At 55.6% G+C, this 20397-nt stretch overlaps 6 protein-coding genes across 6 annotated transcripts; 3 read left to right on the top strand and 3 right to left on the bottom strand.

Moving 5' to 3' along the window:
• Nucleotides 1–4378: 4378 nt before the first annotated feature.
• On the bottom strand, nt 4379–5652 carry IWZ02DRAFT_93269 (uncharacterized protein). The gene has a single exon (XM_066771430.1). It carries the CDS (start codon nt 5379–5381, stop codon nt 4500–4502), a length of 882 nt encoding a protein of 293 aa, XP_066618620.1. The 5' UTR covers nt 5382–5652; the 3' UTR covers nt 4379–4499.
• A 2978-nt stretch (nt 5653–8630) lies between these two features.
• IWZ02DRAFT_93229 (uncharacterized protein) lies at nt 8631–9209 on the top strand. Its single transcript, XM_066771429.1, has one exon. The coding sequence runs from the start codon at nt 8740–8742 to the stop codon at nt 9145–9147; it is 408 nt and encodes a 135-aa protein (XP_066618619.1). The 5' UTR covers nt 8631–8739; the 3' UTR covers nt 9148–9209.
• A 275-nt stretch (nt 9210–9484) lies between these two features.
• IWZ02DRAFT_436663 (uncharacterized protein) lies at nt 9485–10648 on the bottom strand (the record flags this gene model as incomplete). The annotated part of the gene is made up of 4 exons (XM_066766552.1): nt 9485–9755; nt 9905–10310; nt 10363–10556; nt 10608–10648. The coding sequence occupies 4 exons, from the start codon at nt 10646–10648 to the stop codon at nt 9485–9487; spliced, it is 912 nt and encodes a 303-aa protein (XP_066618618.1).
• Nucleotides 10649–11875: 1227 nt separating this feature from the next.
• On the top strand, nt 11876–14347 carry IWZ02DRAFT_385386 (polyubiquitin binding protein-like protein; the record flags this gene model as incomplete). Its single annotated transcript, XM_066765400.1, has 3 exons — nt 11876–11923; nt 11989–12442; nt 12513–14347. The coding sequence occupies 3 exons, from the start codon at nt 11876–11878 to the stop codon at nt 14345–14347; spliced, it is 2337 nt and encodes a 778-aa protein (XP_066618617.1).
• Nucleotides 14348–14669: 322 nt separating this feature from the next.
• Nucleotides 14670–15478, bottom strand: IWZ02DRAFT_436661 (uncharacterized protein; the record flags this gene model as incomplete). The annotated part of the gene is made up of 3 exons (XM_066766551.1): nt 14670–14684; nt 14711–15027; nt 15079–15478. The coding sequence occupies 3 exons, from the start codon at nt 15476–15478 to the stop codon at nt 14670–14672; spliced, it is 732 nt and encodes a 243-aa protein (XP_066618616.1).
• A 2296-nt stretch (nt 15479–17774) lies between these two features.
• On the top strand, nt 17775–18368 carry IWZ02DRAFT_349705 (uncharacterized protein; the record flags this gene model as incomplete). The annotated part of the gene is made up of 1 exon (XM_066764243.1): nt 17775–18368. A coding segment is annotated over one exon (594 nt), but the record flags the coding sequence as incomplete, so codon positions are not given.
• Between the last annotated feature and the right edge of the window lie 2029 nt (nt 18369–20397).

The following is a 20397-nucleotide window of genomic DNA, read 5'->3' as shown; positions in this document are numbered from 1 at the left end:
CCCCAGATCGGCTCTAAGACCTTGTCAAACTCCGGTGACTCACTCGGGTCATTGTTCAGTGACAGGACCGCGAGAGCTGGCCAATTGCAGACTTCTTCCATTCATACGCCAAAGCAGACTTCAAAGGCGCCATCGAAACGCATTGACCGCAGCCGGAGCCCTTTGCCGGTCGACGGGCGCCAACGAAATGATGCGTCGCCCGTACCCAACCCAAGTAGTTTCACGCCCAGAGTGACGAGAGCCGCCGCCGCCGCCGCCGCCGCCGAACGAGCATCCCGTCAACCTTACCCAATACCTCCAGTGAGGAGTGCTCGTGGGCAATCGACTCCAAATGCAAAGAGTCACGAAGTGTTGGAGAAAAAGACCAGTGGAATCTCCCGTCTTTTAGGCAGGAAATAAGAGGCGGAAGCGGTTTTTGATCACTCGCCTTCTCCGCAGCAAGCATATCATGCTATTGCTATCTCAACAAAGAGAAGAACCCAATCAGCGTTCCTTCATAGGGAAATCTTCCCGGATGTACGGGTTTTGCACACAGTTTGGATCAATGCCACAAGTTTTGGATCAACGCCGTAATATTGGATGAAAGCGGACTTGGGTCAGAGGTCGGTTTCCATTTCCAGCATACTCCTGTGGTACTCAATTATATCGTTACTGCATTCTGTTTCTTAATTTATTCCTTGCGCCGAGCTTAACCTGGATATCAGAACAGTTTTACGCATAGACAGTCGTTGTATATCAGAAAGACTGTTCCTTTGTCAATCAATAATTGAGTCCATTTTTAACTCTTGTGCTTGGGTTTTGGTTTGAAAGCAATGTGACCCATTTTTGAGTGGTATATCGCTGTCGTTTGCATCTGTAGGGCATGTTCAGTGCGCTCCCAAGCTTGCTTTGTGTTCGATCAGAGCGCCATGTTTCTGTCTGTCGTCATCCAAATCCAACGTTTCTCATTGAGTGCGTACTTAATCATACTCGGCGTCCTGGCAGATGTTGTGTTTACTGTCGACATCTTTCCTCTCAACATTGTTTTCCAGTCCGCCGTCTACCGAAACGTTTGCAGAGCAAAAGACGATGACTACGGGCTAGTGCGGGTGCAGTGGGAGACGATCAACGCGTAATGTCTGAATGCGAAGGCACGAAGAGAATTTCGAATTCCTTTGCGCGCCTTGGAAACAATCCTGCATCCTTGCGGCGCGAAGTTTGGCCCTCCTCACTCAAGATTCAGGATGCCAGCACGTCGACACGGGCGTTGGGGTAATCAAGAGCGCCGGCGATGTCGACGACGTTGCGTGCTCGGCAGCCGTTTCGCTCAACACGCCGATGTATTTGAGGCCAAGGTGCCCTACGACGCGTGCATTACCACAAGCCACACCATCGACAAGTTCAGCGTCGGCTTCAAGTGGTTTCTGAGCCCCGAAAAGATGTCGAGCAAGACGAAGAGAGATCTGGACCAGGTGGAACTGCCTGAGATCCGTGAATACACAATCTGGTATGGGAACGAGACTGGAAATTCACACAAAAGACCGCGTGAGCTTGCCCAGACCTCTCAATCCAGATAATTCATGTTGGCCGACAGTGAAGCAATGTTCAGGCCCGAAAATTGAGGTCTCCATTGGGAACAGGACAGGACTGCTTTGATTGACTCGGGTCACTGTTTTTCTTTCTAGTCCCTGCGATCTCGATAGGGCTGATTTTGTTGTGCCGTCAATTGGAATACCAGAAAATATGACCGCTTCGATACTTCTTAGCTGTAAAATTCAACGATTCGGTTCTGAATTGACTTGGAGCTGAAGCAACGGCCCAGATAGAAAAACGGTGAACATGACGTTGGGGGTTGAAAGCAGGCATTCAAAAAAACACTAACAAGCGTAGGTGGTGCAAAGAAAACCATGTGTCATTGAAACAAAGCATAGCCAGCACCAAGCGTGAGTCTTGCGTGATTTCGAGGCCATCTACAAGGTGGTATGTCGAGCGGCTTTTGCAGCGGTAACTTTGAACAGAGGTGACGCTACGCGGCGATGGCCACCGTTGAAAAGAGAAGACCATGTGACGTAGAGCATCAAGCAAAACCGAAATGGAGAAAGGAAGAGGGATGTCTGTCACTTTAGGTTTGAGGTTCAACCGCTAATGGTAACCTTGGAGCGGACCTTATTTCCGGTAGTCCGCGAGTCGTGCCTTTACAACTTGCGTTCTTTGCCGAAAGGTGACAGAAATGGGCAAGGGCATATAAGCGCAGGGAGCTACGCCTCAATTCAACGTAATCAGAACGCGTGCGCGAGCAAAACCTGAAGACTGAATCTCGTTGCAAAGACGGTCGTGCCATGTGATTCCCGCCAGGATGAGATCGAAGATGACCAACTCTGTGCAACTATCGTCGCCAACTTCCAGTCTCGATGAAGTGCTTGAAAAGTTTCGGGAATGAGCGCGGCAACAAAGCGACTGCGGTCGATGGGGCCGCCGCAAAGCAGAGTTCTGGCCAACGATAATCGGGTCCCACGGTAAGCATGTGACTGGAACAAGTTGAAGGACAGATGCAAGGTAAGCGTGTAGATTTGAGCCTTAAGGAAGCTTTACCGCATCAAAGACGCAGAGGAAAAAGTTTCGAGGGTGGAAGTGGAAGGCTTGGACTTGAATGTAAAGTGCGGGAGGAATCCGACGAAGTGGCATCGTCGAGAATGCCAGGCACTTCCACTGTCAGGAAGTCAATTAATGAGGTAAAGTCAACGATCATGAGAACCCAAACCGCGACCAAGAGAGCATAATCAGCCGAGTGGAGATCAAAATTAACTCAATCTTCGATACAAGAGCAGTGCGCGATCAGAGCCCCTCCGCCATGCTCTTCTGCCGCCGTTTAGCTGCGACCAGACAGAGGGGCAAGATGGCACGGATCAAGACTCATGATAGGAGCAAAGTGGCCCTGCCCGCTCCGCTGGAGGACAACTGCATGGCGGCCACATATTCTCTCACCAAATCTATGCCAACGGCCACATTTTCCACAGCTTCGAATTGACATGGCGCAGCAGGCTTGCTCTTTCCAGCGTCTCCTTGGAACTACGAAACTCGTCGATGAGCACACCCCAAGACTAGACGTGTAACGAAATTAGGCGCGAGCTCATTGGAAGGCTGGCAAAGAAGAGACAGGGAGCGCGCAAAGGGCATGCTCGCAATCGAAGCACGGAGCAAGTGTGTGTTGTTGAACTGTGCGCACTGGGCGAAGCAAGGCGACGCGACGGCGAGTTGGGGAATGGGCGAGAGGTGCGGCAAGATGAGGCGGCTGGGCGGGGTCCAACGTCGTAATTGCCAAAGGGAAAACTGCCGTGGCAGTCGTGCTCGGTGGGAGACGTTCCGTAGGGCGGTGGAGAAGGTCTAGAAGCAGACCGCGTGTTTGGTCGAAGTCGCGTGGATCGGGGAGTCGGCAGGTTGGCGCCCTGGCGAGCGATGGAGAAGATGAATGGGCAAAGACGCGTGCTTGTGAGAGTGTTTCTGGGGCATGGGGCGAATCAGAGGGCAGCTTTTGCAATGGTGAAGCAGTGTGAGGCAAGCGGTGCCGGAATGGAGAAACAGAGAACACTGAACGCGTTGTGCACCGTATTCGAACGGAGCCCGACATTGTCTTGCCTCATGTCGACTGGAATAATGAAGGGCGTCGATAGTGTCCTCTCAAACGCACTCGCCACTCATGCAGGCAACTTCGAGCCTGAAATTGGTGAGCAATCATAATAGAAGGCAGACGGTACGCGAGGGACAGCGTCGCGAAAAGTCCACTCGCTCTAGACATGGACACACACCGGACTGTGTCGACCAGCGTTCGTTTCGCACGCAATGTGAACGTGACGTGTTCAAACTGAGCGGACAGGTTGAATGAGGCGAGGGAGGTCGAGATGGCGTACGCCTGGTTGGCCCCGATGACGAGAACAAGGCGTTGCAAAAGGCTGGATCCGCTGTCAGAAAGGACTTCAATGTGGGGTAACACGTGTGAGATCCTGGGGTGTGTTGAGATGAAAGTGGAGATGCGATAGGCTGGGAATAAGGCTACTAAGTTGACTCGTTTGAGGAGATAATTTGGTCATGGTGTAGCGCGCGGATGAGGCTTGCTGACCACTGGTATACGAGGGAGAAAGATTATCCTGGGGAAAATGGGAATCGACCCAGGGAATGCGCTGTTTCGCCCCGCTTAAGGTGATCCTGATCAATAATGGTGTGGCAGTAATGGCGGTTTTGTTTTTCAAAGTGTCTCGCCTCCAGAAGCGTGTCATTACGCGCAATCTTTCGAATTGTTTGCACGATCAAGAGAAAAGACGCAAGCGCGTGTTGATAGCAGATGGAGCGCTCTCCCTGGTGCTTTGGCTGACCACTGGACTTGTCGTCATAGACGTTAATGGTGGAAGTGGTTGGGCGCAAAGTCGCTGCAAACAGTGAGGCTTTCTTTTCAGGGCGGCCTACGACTAGGACTGAAAAAGTCCTTCAAATGGCGTCGATTCGGCTACTTCCAGAACTTGATACTATTGTGAGCGCACAACAGCCACGGTTTCAATAGTGAAAATATAGGGCGTGAATGCGGCGAGGGTCGATGAGACAGAAAAAAGCATGAAGATAGAATTGGCTCTAGTCGGCCGCCTTGAGCACGCTCGTCGCAACAGAATCCACGGTTCGCATGGAATAATCAAACATAGCTGGTGCAATAGGTCAAAATGTCGCCAGCCCAGCTGAAATCTAGAATTGCTGTCAGCCGTGGGCAGCGGTAGCGTGCCGGCGATGCGGAGGAGTGTTGGACAATCGATAGAGCGGGAGCTAGGGGGCTGACATGGGCCAGGAAGTTCCCGCTGTGGCTTTGGATTTTGGGTAGCGCAGAGAGGAAGTGTTTCGTAGAGGAATGAGAAAGGAGAGAAGAGCAGCAGAGTGTAGCGTTTCCTATTGTTGAATCGGAGTTGCGCGGTGACAGGGAACAATTGCGACGGGATGGCGGAGGAGGAGACTGGTCGACGAGTGGAAAAACGTCGTCCGCGCTTGGCCTGCTTAGCGTCTCCGACTCCGCTCCCGTCCCCGCCCCCGCCTGTCGATCCCCCAGAGGGCTCCGCCGAGAGAAGGGCAGACGGCCACGACATGTCCAGCCTGGTCTGCGCCGAGAACGCGCGTTCTGTTCGACCTTGGCCAGGACTTGACCCTGCCCGCTGCGCCCACGACGGGCATATCCACCTCTGGCCTGGGCGAGCGGACGTTGGGTCAACATGGCAAAAGTCGTTTGCAATCTCGCGCCAGGCGCAATGTCGCGGCTGTTTGGAGGCTGGGAAGAGGCTCTGTTGGCTGGCAAAATATTCCTTCGAGACCCTTTGGGCCTCATGGCTGTTGGAATCCCAATGAGGCTCTTGAAGATGGGTGGTCATGGTCGCAACGACTGTGCCACAGCAGCTGTTGCGCCTCACAGTGGATTGGGCCTGCAGGCGCCGTGATTGTGCACCATGGCATCATCAACCCACAAATGATTGACATGACAGCCGCAAAGGATCTTTCCGCCCTCCTTCAGGCCTCAGGGCCTCGACTGGGTCAATCACACAGTCGTCGACAAGATGAGTCTTCATCAGAGGGGAAGTGACCCGTCCACGCAATGTGCTGTTGGCTGTGCAAGCTCGGCCGGGCCGCCGCCCGCTCGCCCACCGAACCGAAGCTAAAATAGCGCCGCGCCGCCGCCGGTCTGCGTCCAGCCGCCCTCCCGACTCTCTATCGCCGAATAATCAACATCACAGCAATCCAGATGGGCGGATACGGTGAGCGTAATGGTCTCAGCTACGACAGTCGTCTTCTCTCTTCTCTTGCGTTCGCTCCAACTGCACTGCGCTGCTTTTCCTGCGTATGCTGCGACATGCTTGGCTGCCGCGCCACGCCACCCCGCCCGACCCGAGCCTCCTCGGCCGAGGCGGCGTCAACAACCAACTACATGTGCTCTAATGTAGGAGCTTGCAGTTCGTGCGTGGGCGCTGTGCTGCCCCGCGCTGCGTCTTTCCTTTGCCAACCGTCAAACATTCATGACGGTGGCTAATTACATCAACATGGCCGGCAAGCAGACGTCACTCCTGGTAGGTTCCAGGTCCGTTTGGGACAACAGCCGAAGACTTGACGGATTTATCTCTTTGTAGATTTTTTTGTACGTCTTTCTGATGGAATCGGTGGCTTATCATCGGTGAGCTAGCATCACTGGTCAAGCTGGGGAGCCCACAGGGCAGCGTCTTGGTTGGGCCTGTGTTTGACGTTTGACTGGCCCGCTGGCAGCCCAGTTGGCGTGCGCCGTCGTCATACCTGGAACCATCAGTCTTTATCGTCGTCCTCTTTGACGGCCAGCTGTCCGATCTTGGCGGTCCATCACATACAATGCGCGTCATTCGACCAGCGGATCTTGCCCCACAGCGGGCAGATGGATGGTTGATAGACAGCGCGCTGAGACACCCCGCGCCGTCAGTTACAGAACAGAGACCCTGACGCGTGCGCCCCGGATGTGGGCTAGCTGTGAGCCTATCACTTGCATGCAGACTAAAACGGTGGCTGCATACACCGCACTTGGAGCTGCGTAGACGACATGACGGTGTGGGAAAAAAAGGTACAGCATACCAACCGGAGGGCGAAAAGCTGGCCCGCCACCACACTTGTTTGGTGTCTACAGCAACCATTCCAGCCAGCAGTCGAGACGACCGAGAAAGGACGCAAAGAGGGGGCTACGTGAGTGGCTGGATTTGTTCGTCCGAATTCATGTGTGGTGGGGTGGTGCATTGCGCATATGGCTGCCCCCTGCACCTGCAAGCAGCGCAAAGGCTCCCGCGCCGCCTCGCCGTCTCGCCGGCGGTCCGCTGTGCATTGGTTTACCTTGGCCATCCAGGTTGCGGCCAGGCACCGCGATGACAATCGCGCAGTGAGGCAGTTGTGGCAGTCGTCGGTGGGCACCCCTCGGACGAGCCAGAGTCGAGTGTTTGGTTCATTCAGCCTCTTTGCGTCGTCAATCACTTCATCAACCCCTTCCAGCGACGTTTTGCTGCGCTGGCAATTGTTTCGATCGCCATGACCGTCGTCTCACGACCGCCGACTCAATGACATCGACTCTGCTTGGTTGGGACGCTGGTCTGGAACGCGCGTCGACTCTCGGACGCTGGCAGGGCAGGGCTGTGGGGTGGAGCGGTCCCTCGCGCCCGCCGCCGCGCGCCACGCCACACGCGCTTCCCTTGATTCGTCACTTCGACCAATCCGCAGACCATGTCACCGAAACCAGGCAGGCGGATTGAAGGATCGAAAGTGGGTCTGCCTGGCAAAAATGACGTTGACGCGGGGTTGCAAACATCACCTCACAGCCTCCCTTGGGGCGGAAGTGCCCGTTGGGCGATTCGACAGGCAACCGAGGCCGGCGAGCGACAGATTGCGACGACGACGACGACAACACTCGTTGAGGTGGCAAAGAAGACCAAAGGAGGCAGACAGGAGGCGTTGAGGTGAGATGGCTTGCATGGACGTCGACTTTTGTTGTCGTCTTGCGGGTCGATCTCCTGCTATCGGGGACCGAGGCAGGGCAGGCTGTTGTGGTACGAGCCTTGAGCGGTGGGAGGTCGCACTACATCGAGTCACTGATCACAACTAGAGAAAGATTCAAAGGAGTCGTACCATGTCACGTGTCGACTGTCATCGTGATGAAGAGTCGAGAGGTATTATTGGACCCGTGTTTCCCTTACTTCCTCTGAAGCAAAAGCAGTCATGAGCTCCTTTCAACCCTCATCCACCATCAGCTTACCCGGGCCTAGGCTTGACTTTCGGCTCAATACTTACGCAGTCATGGGCGTGACCTGAAGCAAAACAAACCAAGTCCGCACGCCAGACCATGACATCCGCAAGTCCGCGGGCGAGCGGATTTACACTGCAGCGGCATAGCCCAGACCTTTGCGACTACCAAGCGCGGGTTTGCGGCTCTCTCCCGCGTCAGTCGCATCGCTCGGTCAGGCCATCGGATAAGTCAGCTATGCCGTTAGTCAATCAAACGCGTCCTCCCGTCGGAGGACGACTCATTTCACTGCTGCTACAAGAAGAGCATTGTACTGGGCATGTGCCAATCTCTTCTGTCCCGTCACGCAAAAAGCGCAGCAGAACAGCATCGGTGGCCGGCGCGCGGTTGACCGTTGGCCGGGCCTCCAGACGCAACTGCTACAGCCAATTTTGATTTCTCCATACACTCACTGATCAAAGAGCCATCATCTGCCGTGCTGTTTTCGTCGAGTACTCCCGCTGCTGGGCGTTGCAGCGGCAGCGGCGCGCTAACCGGTCTGCCCATCTGGACTGCACATATGCACGTATACATCCATCTACAGATCCTGAAACCCCAAATAACCGGTGCTTGTTGCTCTGCAGCAGTAGCAGAAGCAAAGACAATACACTGCCTGTTCACGGCACACATGGCCCCCCTGAGTGGCGCATGTTGAGGGTTTTTTTTTTTTTTTTTTTTTCTTTTTCTTTTTGCGCCGATTTTTGGAAGGCTGGCCAGACTGCCAACCATCGGAAACACGACGTCTGAGGTGCAACGATGCGAAAAACCTCTCCGTTGGCGTACTCCGCTGGCGTCGGGCAGTCTGGACGCATGTCCAGAGGGGCTCAGCCTGGTAGTCTCGAAATACTTGGCAAAAGGGGTTTGCAGGTGTTGGACCTATGGCGGCAGTGAGGAAATTCTTGTTGGAGGATTGGTCTGCTGGTGGGTGGTAGTAGCGCCTTGTCTTGATGCGTTTGCACTCGATTCGACCTTTTTTGCTTGTCTGGTACGTGGGCAGTCTCAAGTGCGGCCTTCACTATTCGTCTCCTACCCCTTTTTCTTTTTGTTGTGCGAATGGCGGATTCTGTGTCATGTCATGCCGCAACAAGCTGCACGCAGACTCTCCAGCCAACGTTCTTCGACTGTGCGCCACGAAGCTTGCAGCCCGACCGAGAGACGTCTGCTGGCTGTTGGTGGCGTTGGCGCGCCGTGATACACAAAAAGCCATGGCACTTCCATTCTCGACCAAGCAGAGGCGAGATGCGGGGCGGCGAGACGAGCCAGGCCGTCGGTGGGTGCGGGGCTCTGAAACTCCTGCAATGGCCTTGGGCAGCCCCGTACCCAATGGTGCTGCTGTCTTATACGAGGACGTGTGATTGAGAGACACGGCGCTCCTTCTGGGCTGCTCGTCGGTTGAATGGAAGACTCACTTTGCGACCGACTGGAAAATGTGGAGTGAAGAAGACGGGCTTGATTGGTATCATATGTTGATGGTGCAAAGCAACAACGCCAGCGAGAATGCTTGCTCTCCCAACGCCTCGCTACCCTAGTGTAGTACAGCTCCAGACCGCATACAAAACGCCATTTTCTTAGGCCCAACACTCCAAGTCGCTCATGAACACCATTCTAACGTCTTGGTCCAACTGCAAAAGCATCGTCCCCACGAAAGCGTACAAAAAGCGTACAGAGAAGGTCCACCTCTTGAAACAGGTTTTAGAATACAGGCAGGCCCCAGCCAAGGCGGAAGAGCTCCCAGGCGAGCCCGGGAGTGTCTCTTACGACGAGTTCCATGTCTTTGCTTCGTGCCAATTGAGGGTGCTCGCGGAAAGATTGGATGACAACGTCGCGTAGACCGCGGTCCGAGTCGACAGTCGTCTCGTAGACTTCTGGGATCGAGTCGGCAAACTCGGTCAACGACCAGTAGTGCTCAGCCTGAGCAGCAAACTTGGAACGTGCAAGATCTTTGAGCCCCGTGATGCCGTACCTGAGTAATGACAAGTCAGCTCAGTGTTCAATGTCGTCGAGTGGGTTGCGGTGAAAGGTGGCGTGGTGGAGTTCAACCAGTAGGCAAAATCCGCAACCATGCACGCAGCACAATTGGTGCAAATGCATCACGAGACGAGGGAAGCTTACTTTTCAGCTATGGCATACACCTTTGCGTGGACGACGAGATTGGGCGGCTGTAGAAAGGCGTCGCACTCATCTTCCTCGCAGTCGGACTCGTACGAGTCTAGCAGGCTTTCGTCAAACGTTTGGTCGAGATCGGGCGTAGGTGGCGCCTTGGTGTCGGGGGAAAAGTAGTCTGTGCGGTAATGCGGGGATGGCGAAAGAGGACTAGCAGGAGCCGAGTTATCGGGACTACTGATCGCCTGTGCTTGCGCTTGAGCCAACAGAGGATCTTCGGCGTGGGCCGGGGCCAGAACAAGGTCTGATGGACGGCGCTTTTGGCAGGACGAGCGCCGCGACATGGAGGCTGGTGATGCGGGGCAAGAGAGCTTGGCCAGTGAGGGAGTTCGCAAGTAATCGAGGTAGTAGAAATCTGCGGATCGGTGAGCGGGTGCCGTGAAGGAGTCGCGTCGAGAAAGACTCACAGTGAATCATGTGCTCCACGGCTTCGTGGTCATCCTCGCTGAGGTCGATGATGCCGGTGACGGACTCCTTCCAAGGATGGCTGCAAGCGCCATCGAAGAAGTGTGATCTTGAGCAGACGACGACCTTGTGGACTGGAAAGCTGCGGTCACCGCATTGGACGATGAGGTCTGAATATTTGGCGCTCTCGTAGAGACTGGAAAGGGTCAGTGACATTTGGAGAGGTGTGGCGGAGAGCGGAACATACGTCGCGAATGCTGCGAGGAGTTCAACGTTGGCTGCCTCCATTGTAGAAGTGTGATGGAGGGAAGAGATGGTGTTGAGTGTGTGCTGTGGTTGTTCTGTAGAGGGATGATGGCGAGTTGTCTTTGCCGTGGGGAAAGCGGGAATATATCTACTCGCAGGCTCTGGTAGGTAACTGCCCATGCGCAGCTGCAGGCGTCGTGGGGGAGATCGACAGGGTCACAGGCGGCTTGGCGCGTTATGCTGGCAGGACCGGGAACATGTCGAAAGCCAATGGTGGCGCACGATAGTAGTGCAAGGATGAGGGGTAAAGGATCAGGGAAGGCCTGCAACGGCGGCCTTGGCCATGCGGCCAGTCTGCAAAATGGCCAATTTGGTGCCAATTTCCAAGCCCATGCTGTGGCTGTTCTCCAGACGGGGCTGAAGCAAAGGCCAAGCAAAATAATTTGCGACCATGGACGCTGGCTCATCAATTGGCCGACTAACAGTCACACGTCGAGAGGCTTTGCAAAGAGCTTGCGCAATCCTGACGAGGGCGAGTGACATGGTCCAGCGGAGCCAGGTCAGACGATGGAGCAGTGAGCGGCGGCCAGTGGCGCAGGACCGAGACCAGAGGGACAGCTGTCAGGTGCTGCGAATGGAGTCGAGCGTGGCGAGCGGCAAAGGCGCGTCAGGCTTGCCCTGTCGAGCGGGAGGAGCCCTCGACCGATGGAGTCGATGTCGTCGTTGGGTACGAGACGAATGGGAAACAAAACTGGCGACGACGCGGCATGGCAAGCGAGCGTGCGAGGGCCCGGCCGAGCTCTGAAGCTTGCCATGCCCGTAGGGAGGGAGATGCTGGCCTGGCACGGGAGAGCCGGTTTGTCGGTCGTGGGGAGGTTGGGATTAGCTGGATTGGGTGTGGTGAGTCTTGGGGAGCGGATGTAGACGCCGAAAGACGTGGCCGCCTGATCCGACGCGCCCAGAATCAAGTCGTGGCCCGTCGCCTGTTCGGATTTGCCTGAGGCCACTTTAGCCTGACAGCCTGAGCCCAGGTCATTCCGCTCCGCTCGGGTCGGTCGGCGCCATCCGCCCCACGTGACGCCCCCCCGGCACTCTCCGTCTGGTACGTCAGTGACCACTGACAGCCACACCTCACACCATCCCATCACCTTTCTCACTATCTCACCCATCTGGCGCACGCAGAATCTACTCCTCCGATCCTTCGCTGCACCCTCTTCCCGTCCTGGCCTCGTCTGCCTTTGCTCCCATCTCCCCTTAATTGGCCCACCCATGGGCGACTACAAGCTCTCCGCTCAGCTGCGGGGCCACGACGACGATGTGAGTTGTCTGAATCCCAAGCCCGAGACCGCCTCTGCTCACCACCCTCATTTGTGCAACCCCAGGTCAGGAGCGTAGCCTTTCCAGATTCCTCCTTTGTCGTCTCGGCATCACGAGATGCTTCCGTGCGCCTGTGGAAGCTGCTGTCCAACACCCCGCCCACCTTTGACTGTACCATCGTCGCCCGCAGCACCGCCTTTGTAAATTCGCTCGCCTTCGTTCCCCCGTCCCCCACATACCCGGATGGCCTGATCGTCTCGGGAGGCAAGGACTCGATCATTGACGTCCGTCAGCCAACTCGGACCCTGCAGGACAATGCCGAAGCTCTGCTGCTTGGCCATGGACACAACATTTGCACTCTGGATGTGAGCCAAGACGGGCGCACCATTGTCAGTGGCAGTTGGGACCAAGAAGCACGAGTCTGGACACTGAGCAATTGGGAGTCGTCGGCCGTCTTACGCGGCCATCAAGGCAGTGTGTGGGCGGTGCTGGCCTACGACAGGAAGATAATCATCACCGGTAAGTTCGCCCCGGCCCGCGCCCCCAGACACCTCATCCGTACTACCGAGATGACTGACTATGACATCAGGCTGCGCCGACAAGCAGATCCGCTTCTTCACCCACGACGGCAAGCTCCTCAGATCCATCCAAGGTTCCTCCGATGTCGTTCGTGCACTATGCCGCCTACCCTCGAACCATCCCTCTGGTGCCCAGTTTGCCTCTGCCGGCAATGACGGCATCATTCGACTCTGGACAATCGAAGGAACTCAGGTAGCAGAACTGCACGGCCACGAAAACTTCATCTACTCGATCGCAGCACTCCCCGATGGAGAGCTTGTCAGCAGCTCGGAAGATCGCACAATCAGGATTTGGAGAGGCGACCAGTGTGTGCAGACCATTACACACCCCGCAATTTCGGTCTGGTCGGTTGCCGTGTGCCCGGCGAACGGAGACATTGTTTCGGGGGCCAGTGACCGCGTCGTGCGAGTCTTCAGCCGGGATCCCGAACGCCAAGCAGATGCGGCAAGCATCAAGGAGTTTGAAGGTGCCGTCAAGGACAGCGCCATTCCACAGCAACAAGTCGGCAACATCAACAAGGAGAATCTTCCCGGTCCGGAATTCTTGACGGCCAAATCCGGAACCAAGGAAGGCCAGGTTCAGATGATTCGGGAAGCCAATGGCAATGTGTCAGCATACACCTGGTCGACTGCCGCTGCGCAGTGGATCAACGTCGGCACAGTCGTGGACGCCGCCGGCAGCAGTGGAAAAAAGATCTCTCACAACGGCCAGGACTTTGATTATGTTTTCGATGTCGACATTGAAGACGGAAAGCCGCCGCTAAAGCTGCCCTACAACCTCTCTCAAAACCCATACGAAGCTTCCCGGAAATTCATCGAAGATAATGAGCTGCCTCTCTCGTACCTTGACCAGGTGGCCAACTTTATCGTTACCAACACACAGGGCGCAACTCTTGGCCAGAGTTCCGCGGCAACTCAAGCCCCAGGCTCGGATCCTTGGGGCATAGAGTCAAGATACCGACCGGGCGAAATCGATGCGCCAGCGCCACAGCAACCTCCACCGATCTCCAAGCCCAAGATTCTCCCGCAAACACAATACCTCAAAATCGACACGGCCAACCTGAAGGTTATTGAGAGGAAGATTGGCGAAATCAATGAGCAGCTGCTCATGGAAGGGTGCAAAGACGTGTCGTTGAACCCCAGCGACGTTGGCACTCTCTCGACAGTCTGCCGGCAGCTGGACTCGCCGAGCGCCAAAAATGTGACACCGGCCGGCATAGATCTCGCCCTCAAGATAGCGACCACCTGGCCCGTCGACAAGCGCCTCCCTGGACTCGACCTGCTGCGCTTGTTTGCAGCAAAAACACCTGCTCTTGCCACTCACACATCCTCTGGAAATGCAACGCTTGTCGACATCCTTCGCGATGCAGGCATCTTTGCACCCGAATCGCCGCCCAACAACGTCATGCTTGGCGTGCGCATTTTCGCCAACCTCTTTTCGACGGAGGAAGGCCGTGCCGTCGTCGATGGCACCTTTGACACTCTGCATCCCCTGATCCGTCCATTCATCAAGACCCATTCTTCCAACCGCAACCTCATCACGGCCATCACGACACTCTACATCAATTTTGCAGTGTTGCTTACCAGCCCGAGCAACGACGTCAACCGCGCCATGACGCTGCTGTACGACTTGATTGAGATTATCAATCAGCTCGAAGAGGGCGAGGCGCTCTATCGCGCTCTCGTGGGCGTTGGCACGGTGTTGACCCTCGGTGAAGACTTTCGGACTCACGCCAAGGACACTTATGATTTTGAAAAGGTGTTGGTGAGGGTGGATCAGATCAGCAAGGAGGAGAGGATCAAGAACGTCGTCGCCGAGATGAGGGACGAACTGTCGGAGAAATGAGGAGGACGGAAGTTGGGATATTTCTACGTTGGCAGGCTTGCGACATGGAGCATTGATCTAGATAGAGACAGGGTATGAGCCACCACTATCACTGGGAGCTTGAACCCTCAAACTTGGCCTCGTCCGTCCAAAATCCAATGTCATTCCAATCAAGCGTCTCGCCGTCGGCTTGTTCCCTGGGAAGCATGATGAAACCTCCGTCCTTGTGCCTGCGCACGCACAACTTTCCCCTATTCGTACACCGCTCGCCTATGCTGGTGTTAGCCACGCACATGTTCAGAAAAGAAGGTCAAACTCACAGGCGACTTTTTTGACTACAGTTTTACGGCCCAATTTGCTGATGGCCAGGGAGTACATGCACACGGCCGGTTTGGTCAAGTCCAACTCGGTCCGGAAAACCCTGGCCGCCTTCACGTTGGGGAGATACGTCTCCAGCAGAACGCGAAATTTGGCCTCGACATCGTCCGGCAGGTCGCTGAAGGACTTGTTACCGTCGTGACACTTCAGCTGAAGCTTTTCAAAAAAGTTTTCTTGAAAAGCCGCAAGGTCCTCCGCGTCGACCTCGGCCTTCTTCGTTTTGGACTTTGCCGTGGCAGCGGAGCCAGGAGCAAAGGTAGGACGAGCAGAGCGGGCGGGACGGGCGGGACGGGTGGGAGCAGTCTCATCAAGTTGTACCATTTCTGTGTTTTGATGTTACCAATTGTTCTTTTCTTGAAGGTGAGGATGCGTACCGGTGGCCACTTCGCGCTCGCCAAAGACTATGACCCCTCTGTCACGGTTGTAGACCCCAAGCTCGGTTTCGGAGCGTTCCTTGTAGGGGCGCGAAAGGAAATTCTCGACCACATTTAGGTCTTCCTGCCAAGGCATCTGTGGAGGCATGCTACTCGCTATCAGCAAGCGTCGGGGGTGTTCTTGAAGGATCACTGACATGGAGGCAGTGGGAGGAGCGGTGGGTGATTCGGGTTGGAGAGTAGGAAGAGAAAAATCAGGAAGAGGTTGTTGGGTGGTCGTAATCAATTCGTCGTAGCGTCGACCCAGCACCCAAGGAAGCCCCAAAGCTCGGTGGGCGCAAAATGTGACATCATCCGGGGCAGTCGTCCGCCATGACAGCCACGCCTTGGGAGTATTCATCTGCCATTATTGCTGTGGTCACGGATACGCCTAGGGAGCAGTCATCTACTCTCGCGACTGCGCTTGGCAAGCCCTTGTCCATACCTGCTCGAACCGGGGAGCATCATTTCTTTTTTTTTCGTCCATGAGCCCAAACACATCGCGACCAGACAGAGGGCGTCCAACGGCGGGGCAATCATGAAATAGCTTATGCCCTATCTCTATCTAGATCAATGCAGAAACTCCTACGGCTGATTGAAGAAATCTTGATTGTGTGTCTTGTGCCGGACAACAGCAGACGCGCGGAGCGCCAAAACAACTACCGAACCAGACACCTGCTCGGTCAGTGACCGACTTCATCGTCATGGCCAGTGTTGCCGTGGCTAGTGTTGCTTTAGTCGTCCTGGCCGGCCTCCTCCTCGTCGCCAGCATCATCATCGTGGCCAGCGTCGTCGTCCTGGTCAGATTCGCCAGAATCGCCGTCGTCGCCGTCACCACTTTCGTCATCGTCGTCACCGCTGCCACTGCCGCTGGAGCCACTCTGGCCAGTGTTGTCGCCGCGAAGCTTGTAGTGCTCTTCCCTGGGAACTCCCACCTCCACCAGCTTTTGACGAAGCACAACGATGTTCCTCATCGACTGCTCAGCACGCTCGACGACCTGAGCACCGCAGAACCAGGCCCACTTCATCTCCTTGTACCACTTCTCGGTCTCCTTCGCCTCGGCGTTGATACCATCAATGTAGCCCTTCCTGTTGGCTTCGGCCAATTTGTGCTTCGCCTGGGCAACAAGCTCATTTGCCTTGCGTGTATACTCTCTCAACTCGGCGTGAACTTTCTTGTCTTGGTCGAATTGGTGCTTGGCGCCCTTCATAGCCACTGGGCCTTCAGCTCCGCCTGCTTGAGCTCGCGCTCGACGTCTTCGCTCATCTGGCCCTACAGCTCTTCCCTCGCTCTGAGCTTGTCATTCGCGGCCTTGTTCGCGGCCGTGGCGCTCTCGAGCTCTGCTGTTTTCTCGGCGATCTTTCCGTCCAGATCCTTCATCATGGAGACGTAGCGGCTATGGGCGTGAGAGGTGGCCGACTCGGCGTTGGACCTTTCGGTACCGGGTCCCAAGGTGACGGGATCATGTTCGATGTTACTCGCCATGTCGCCGTGGAGATGTGTCGGTGGGTGTTGTTGATCAAGACTGCATGGAACGTTAGCAGAGGTGGTTTTGGATCGCGTCCATGTTACTTACGGCTTCAATGTTTGGGAGGGAATAGGGTACGTCGTAGGAGCCTTGGGTGTGTCGGGGTGAATGATGGATGCGCGGCAGTTGAGTCGCACCGTTGGACGTGTCGACGGAAGCAAACACGCACGTTTGGCGGCTTGACAAAAAAACAACACCCTGGCGCCAACCAGTCAGCCGCGGTCACCGCTAACAGGGCTGTCATTACCGCCAGCAGTCATCCAACAGCAGTCGTCCACTCCACCACTTCGCCCAGGGAGCATTCATCCACCAGATCCATCAAAAATGCCGCCCAAGAACGCCCGCCCGGGTGAGCTTTTGCATGTCCAAGTGGATCCTGCCACCACGGACCTAAGCGAGTACCAGACGTTTGATGACGACCAACTGATGCAAGAGCACCACGCCAACCTTGCTGCTCACACTGGCCTGTCCACTGAGGCCGAAGACACCAGTGGCACCGTTCGCTACGTTCCCTCGGACACTGACCTGAGGCTTTTTGAAGATGTCGACCCGGCCAAGCGTCGGCGGAGTGCGCGCCACAAAGCGACCAGCCAAGAGGGCACGGAGTTGCCCACGCAGACAGCACACGAGTCGGAAAACGAGGACAGTGACGAGGAGGAAGAGGATATCAGCGACGAGGATCTGGCCCAACAGCACCAGGGTGATGGAGGCGAGAGCGAAGATTCTGACGATGAAGATGCTGGGGCTTTTGAAGGAAATGTCGCAACGGCTGCCCTCGTGTCCGGTTTGCGCAATACCGCCGCGCAGCATGCTCCTCAAGTTTCGATCGACGACCAAACGATCCAGGCCGTTGATTACATGCGCGAATACAGAGAGACCTCCATCTATTCGGCCGACCGCATCACAGGCGAGGAAGAGACGGAGAACAAGCGCCCCAGGTCGCAGTACAAGAGTTTCTTGCGCCAAGGAGTAAACATTCTTTGCGCCATGGAGCCAGAAATCGCCATCTCCATCATGGACGGCACGATACCGCTGCAAGCCAGTTCACCCGTCCCACGGCGGCGGGCGTTTCAATGGCTTTGTGACACTGAGAAAGAGTGGAAGTCCATGAAGGTCTCCGGCAAAGTCCAGTACCAGCCGTCCATATACGGCCAGTTCTTGACGGATGATTACGGAAACGGTCCGAATGAGGAAGAGTTGGCGGTCATTATCCAGAAGCTGAGGAAGTATGCTCGATGCGACAAGAAGGACGCAAAGTGGGCGCACCGGATTGACCAGCAATTGAACGACACAGGAGAAACCCTGGACTGGGAGGGAGGCGACCGCCGCTACCTTCCAAACACGACTCATCGATGGAAGCACGTGCAGACTCTGAGGAACTTCTGCAACGCCGTGAGCAGTCGCTTGCATGACCCTCCCCGCGCTGACTATCGGCCCCGTCCCCTTGCTGAGTATGGCTACACGAACAACACGCATCGGCGCTTCAAGGAGCACACCCAGCATGAAAAAAGTAACCAGTTGATGAACCTTACGGAAGCCATCTGTGTAAAGTATTTCCCTCAGTACGGCACTAATCAGTTTGTCCTCTTTAAGATCTTCCAGCATGAACAAGGCGCTATCGCGGAGGTCCTCATCAACCGGATTGGAAAGGGCACGATCAGCTCTGGGTACGGTTTTAGCCACCATCCTGCCGGCTTAAACAAACTAAGCGCTGGAAAAGTCCCGGCAGCAGCCTACACAGACTACACGGCGGATGCGTTGAAGTATACCCCCTTCAGGGAGGCCCACAGGCATCAGATGAAGAAGTACCAGGAGCTGACCGATAACAAGCGCAAAGAAAAGGAGAAAACGCTTGCACACCTCGACAGCCAGATCGAGGGAACCAAGGCCAAGACGCGACAAGCGGAGGAGACTACCCAGAAGATTGATGATGGAACTCACGAAGTCGCTGCGGGAGTCTTCAAAGAGATTGAAAAGCTCAGCGCCGTCGTCGCCACGAACTTGAGAGCTGCGGGCATCGATCGGGACAACATAGTGGCCGACGACGAGAGTACCAACCAGGGTACCAACGAAGCCGACAATGAGGCGGATGACGAGGCCGAGGACTCTTCCCGCAGATCGACGAGCTCTTGATCTCGACTGTGTGAAAGATCGAGAAAGGGGCGCAGGGGCCAGCCGTGGAGCGTTCGTCGCTGAGGCATCGTCATCGCGGGGTCCAGTCAGGGAGCGTTCGTTGGGAGGTGTAGGATAAAGAGCGGAAAATTGATGGAACATTGGAATGGGCAGGGGGCGTTCGTCCGCGCGGGTGAGCCTGGCGATGGAATCCGTCGGATGGAGAGTAGCTGACAAGGTGTAAAGTAATACAGAGCGGACAATTGGTGGGGCGTCCGTCAGCTGGGGCAAGCATGGCGATGGGTAGTGACAGAGAATGATACAATGGACGTTTTCCGATAGTTTATCTTGCCTGAGAAATTGAGATCGTGAAAACACCTCGCATGCCTCGGCTGTCAGATGCCACAGGGCAGAAATTTCAGTTCGGCGGTTTGCCAGAACAGCCTCGTCATGTCGGCACCGGCTCCTCAAATGCGAAGCGGCGACGTTCAGGATGCAAAACAAGCGATGTCGTTGAGACAAAAGCTTGATTGCGCAAGGTCCTCGAATCAGATTCGCAGGCCGCAACCAGCAGACACTCAGGGGCGATTGTCAGAAGGGTTGGACGAGGAGTTCCAGGTCGTGGGGAGAATGCGGTAGACGATATACGAGCCAAGGTTCATGGCACTGGCTTGTGGACGAAGAAGATCGGGGCGTCGACGTGCTTTAAATTGCAGCGAAACATGGGTGGTCAGTAATCTAGCGGACAGCTGGCTCACTTCGACGTCCAAGAGCTCATCCGGTTGCGGGCATTCTTGGGTGGCAATTTGGTTGGCGTGTTTGGTGGGCGGTGGCAGGCAGAGGGAAGAAGGTGCCGGCGCAGAAAAGTTTTTCGAATTTTGCCCGTCTTCCAGCATCTTCGCTAGAGCCGTCGTCCACCACAGCCGCGCTCAAGGAGCCTTCATCCATTGCCGACGCAGACCAGCAACGCCCGCTTGGAGTTTGCCAAACCTCTCCAAAACTTAACGACAGCCCGAGCACAACTGAGTCGCACGGCCCGAGCAACTTCGCGACTTTTGTTGCTCACGCCCACCAGTTCACTTCTCTTGCACCAACCCCAACAAGAAACGTCGCGTTTTCCAAAGTCCTTCTCTTCGACAAAACGATGGCTTCAAACCAGGAAGACGTCGAAAAGTCACCCGTTTCGCCGGACAGCCCGTGGATCTACCCCGTCATTCGAGGCAAACCCGACGGAGATGATGCCACATCTGAGGGCAGCAATGCCTCGTACGTATTCCCAGCCAAGATACAGCCAAAGCCGAGTGAGATTGACAGAATATCCAGGCCAAGCCGGGTCCCCCACATCAGCTACGGTCAACCTACCAATACCGTGGTTTGGGACTCTGAGTCCACGTCCTTTCGTTTCAAGGAGCCGCTTGAGCTCCCACCTTTTGATGCCGAAGATGAAGTTCACGAGGAGGCCGTCAAGCAAATCATCAAAATGATTTTCAACAAGGAAATGCCGGACGTAAAGGAAAAGCCGTCGGTGTTGGAAGGAGGTGAAAATTGGTCTCAAGAGAAGCTGTGCTACTTCGAAGCTTGATGCTCTGGAGACCGGCTCGTGGACGCGCACAGGGAGCGTTCGTTGTCATAGCAGGAC

The sequence above is a fragment of the Phyllosticta citriasiana genome, assembly GCF_038021145.1.
Source record: "Phyllosticta citriasiana strain CBS 120426 chromosome Unknown IWZ02scaffold_16, whole genome shotgun sequence".
NCBI lineage: Eukaryota > Fungi > Ascomycota > Dothideomycetes > Botryosphaeriales > Phyllostictaceae > Phyllosticta > Phyllosticta citriasiana.
The sequence above is the reverse complement of the archived record's forward strand: the minus strand, read 5'-3'. Positions and strand labels throughout refer to the sequence as shown.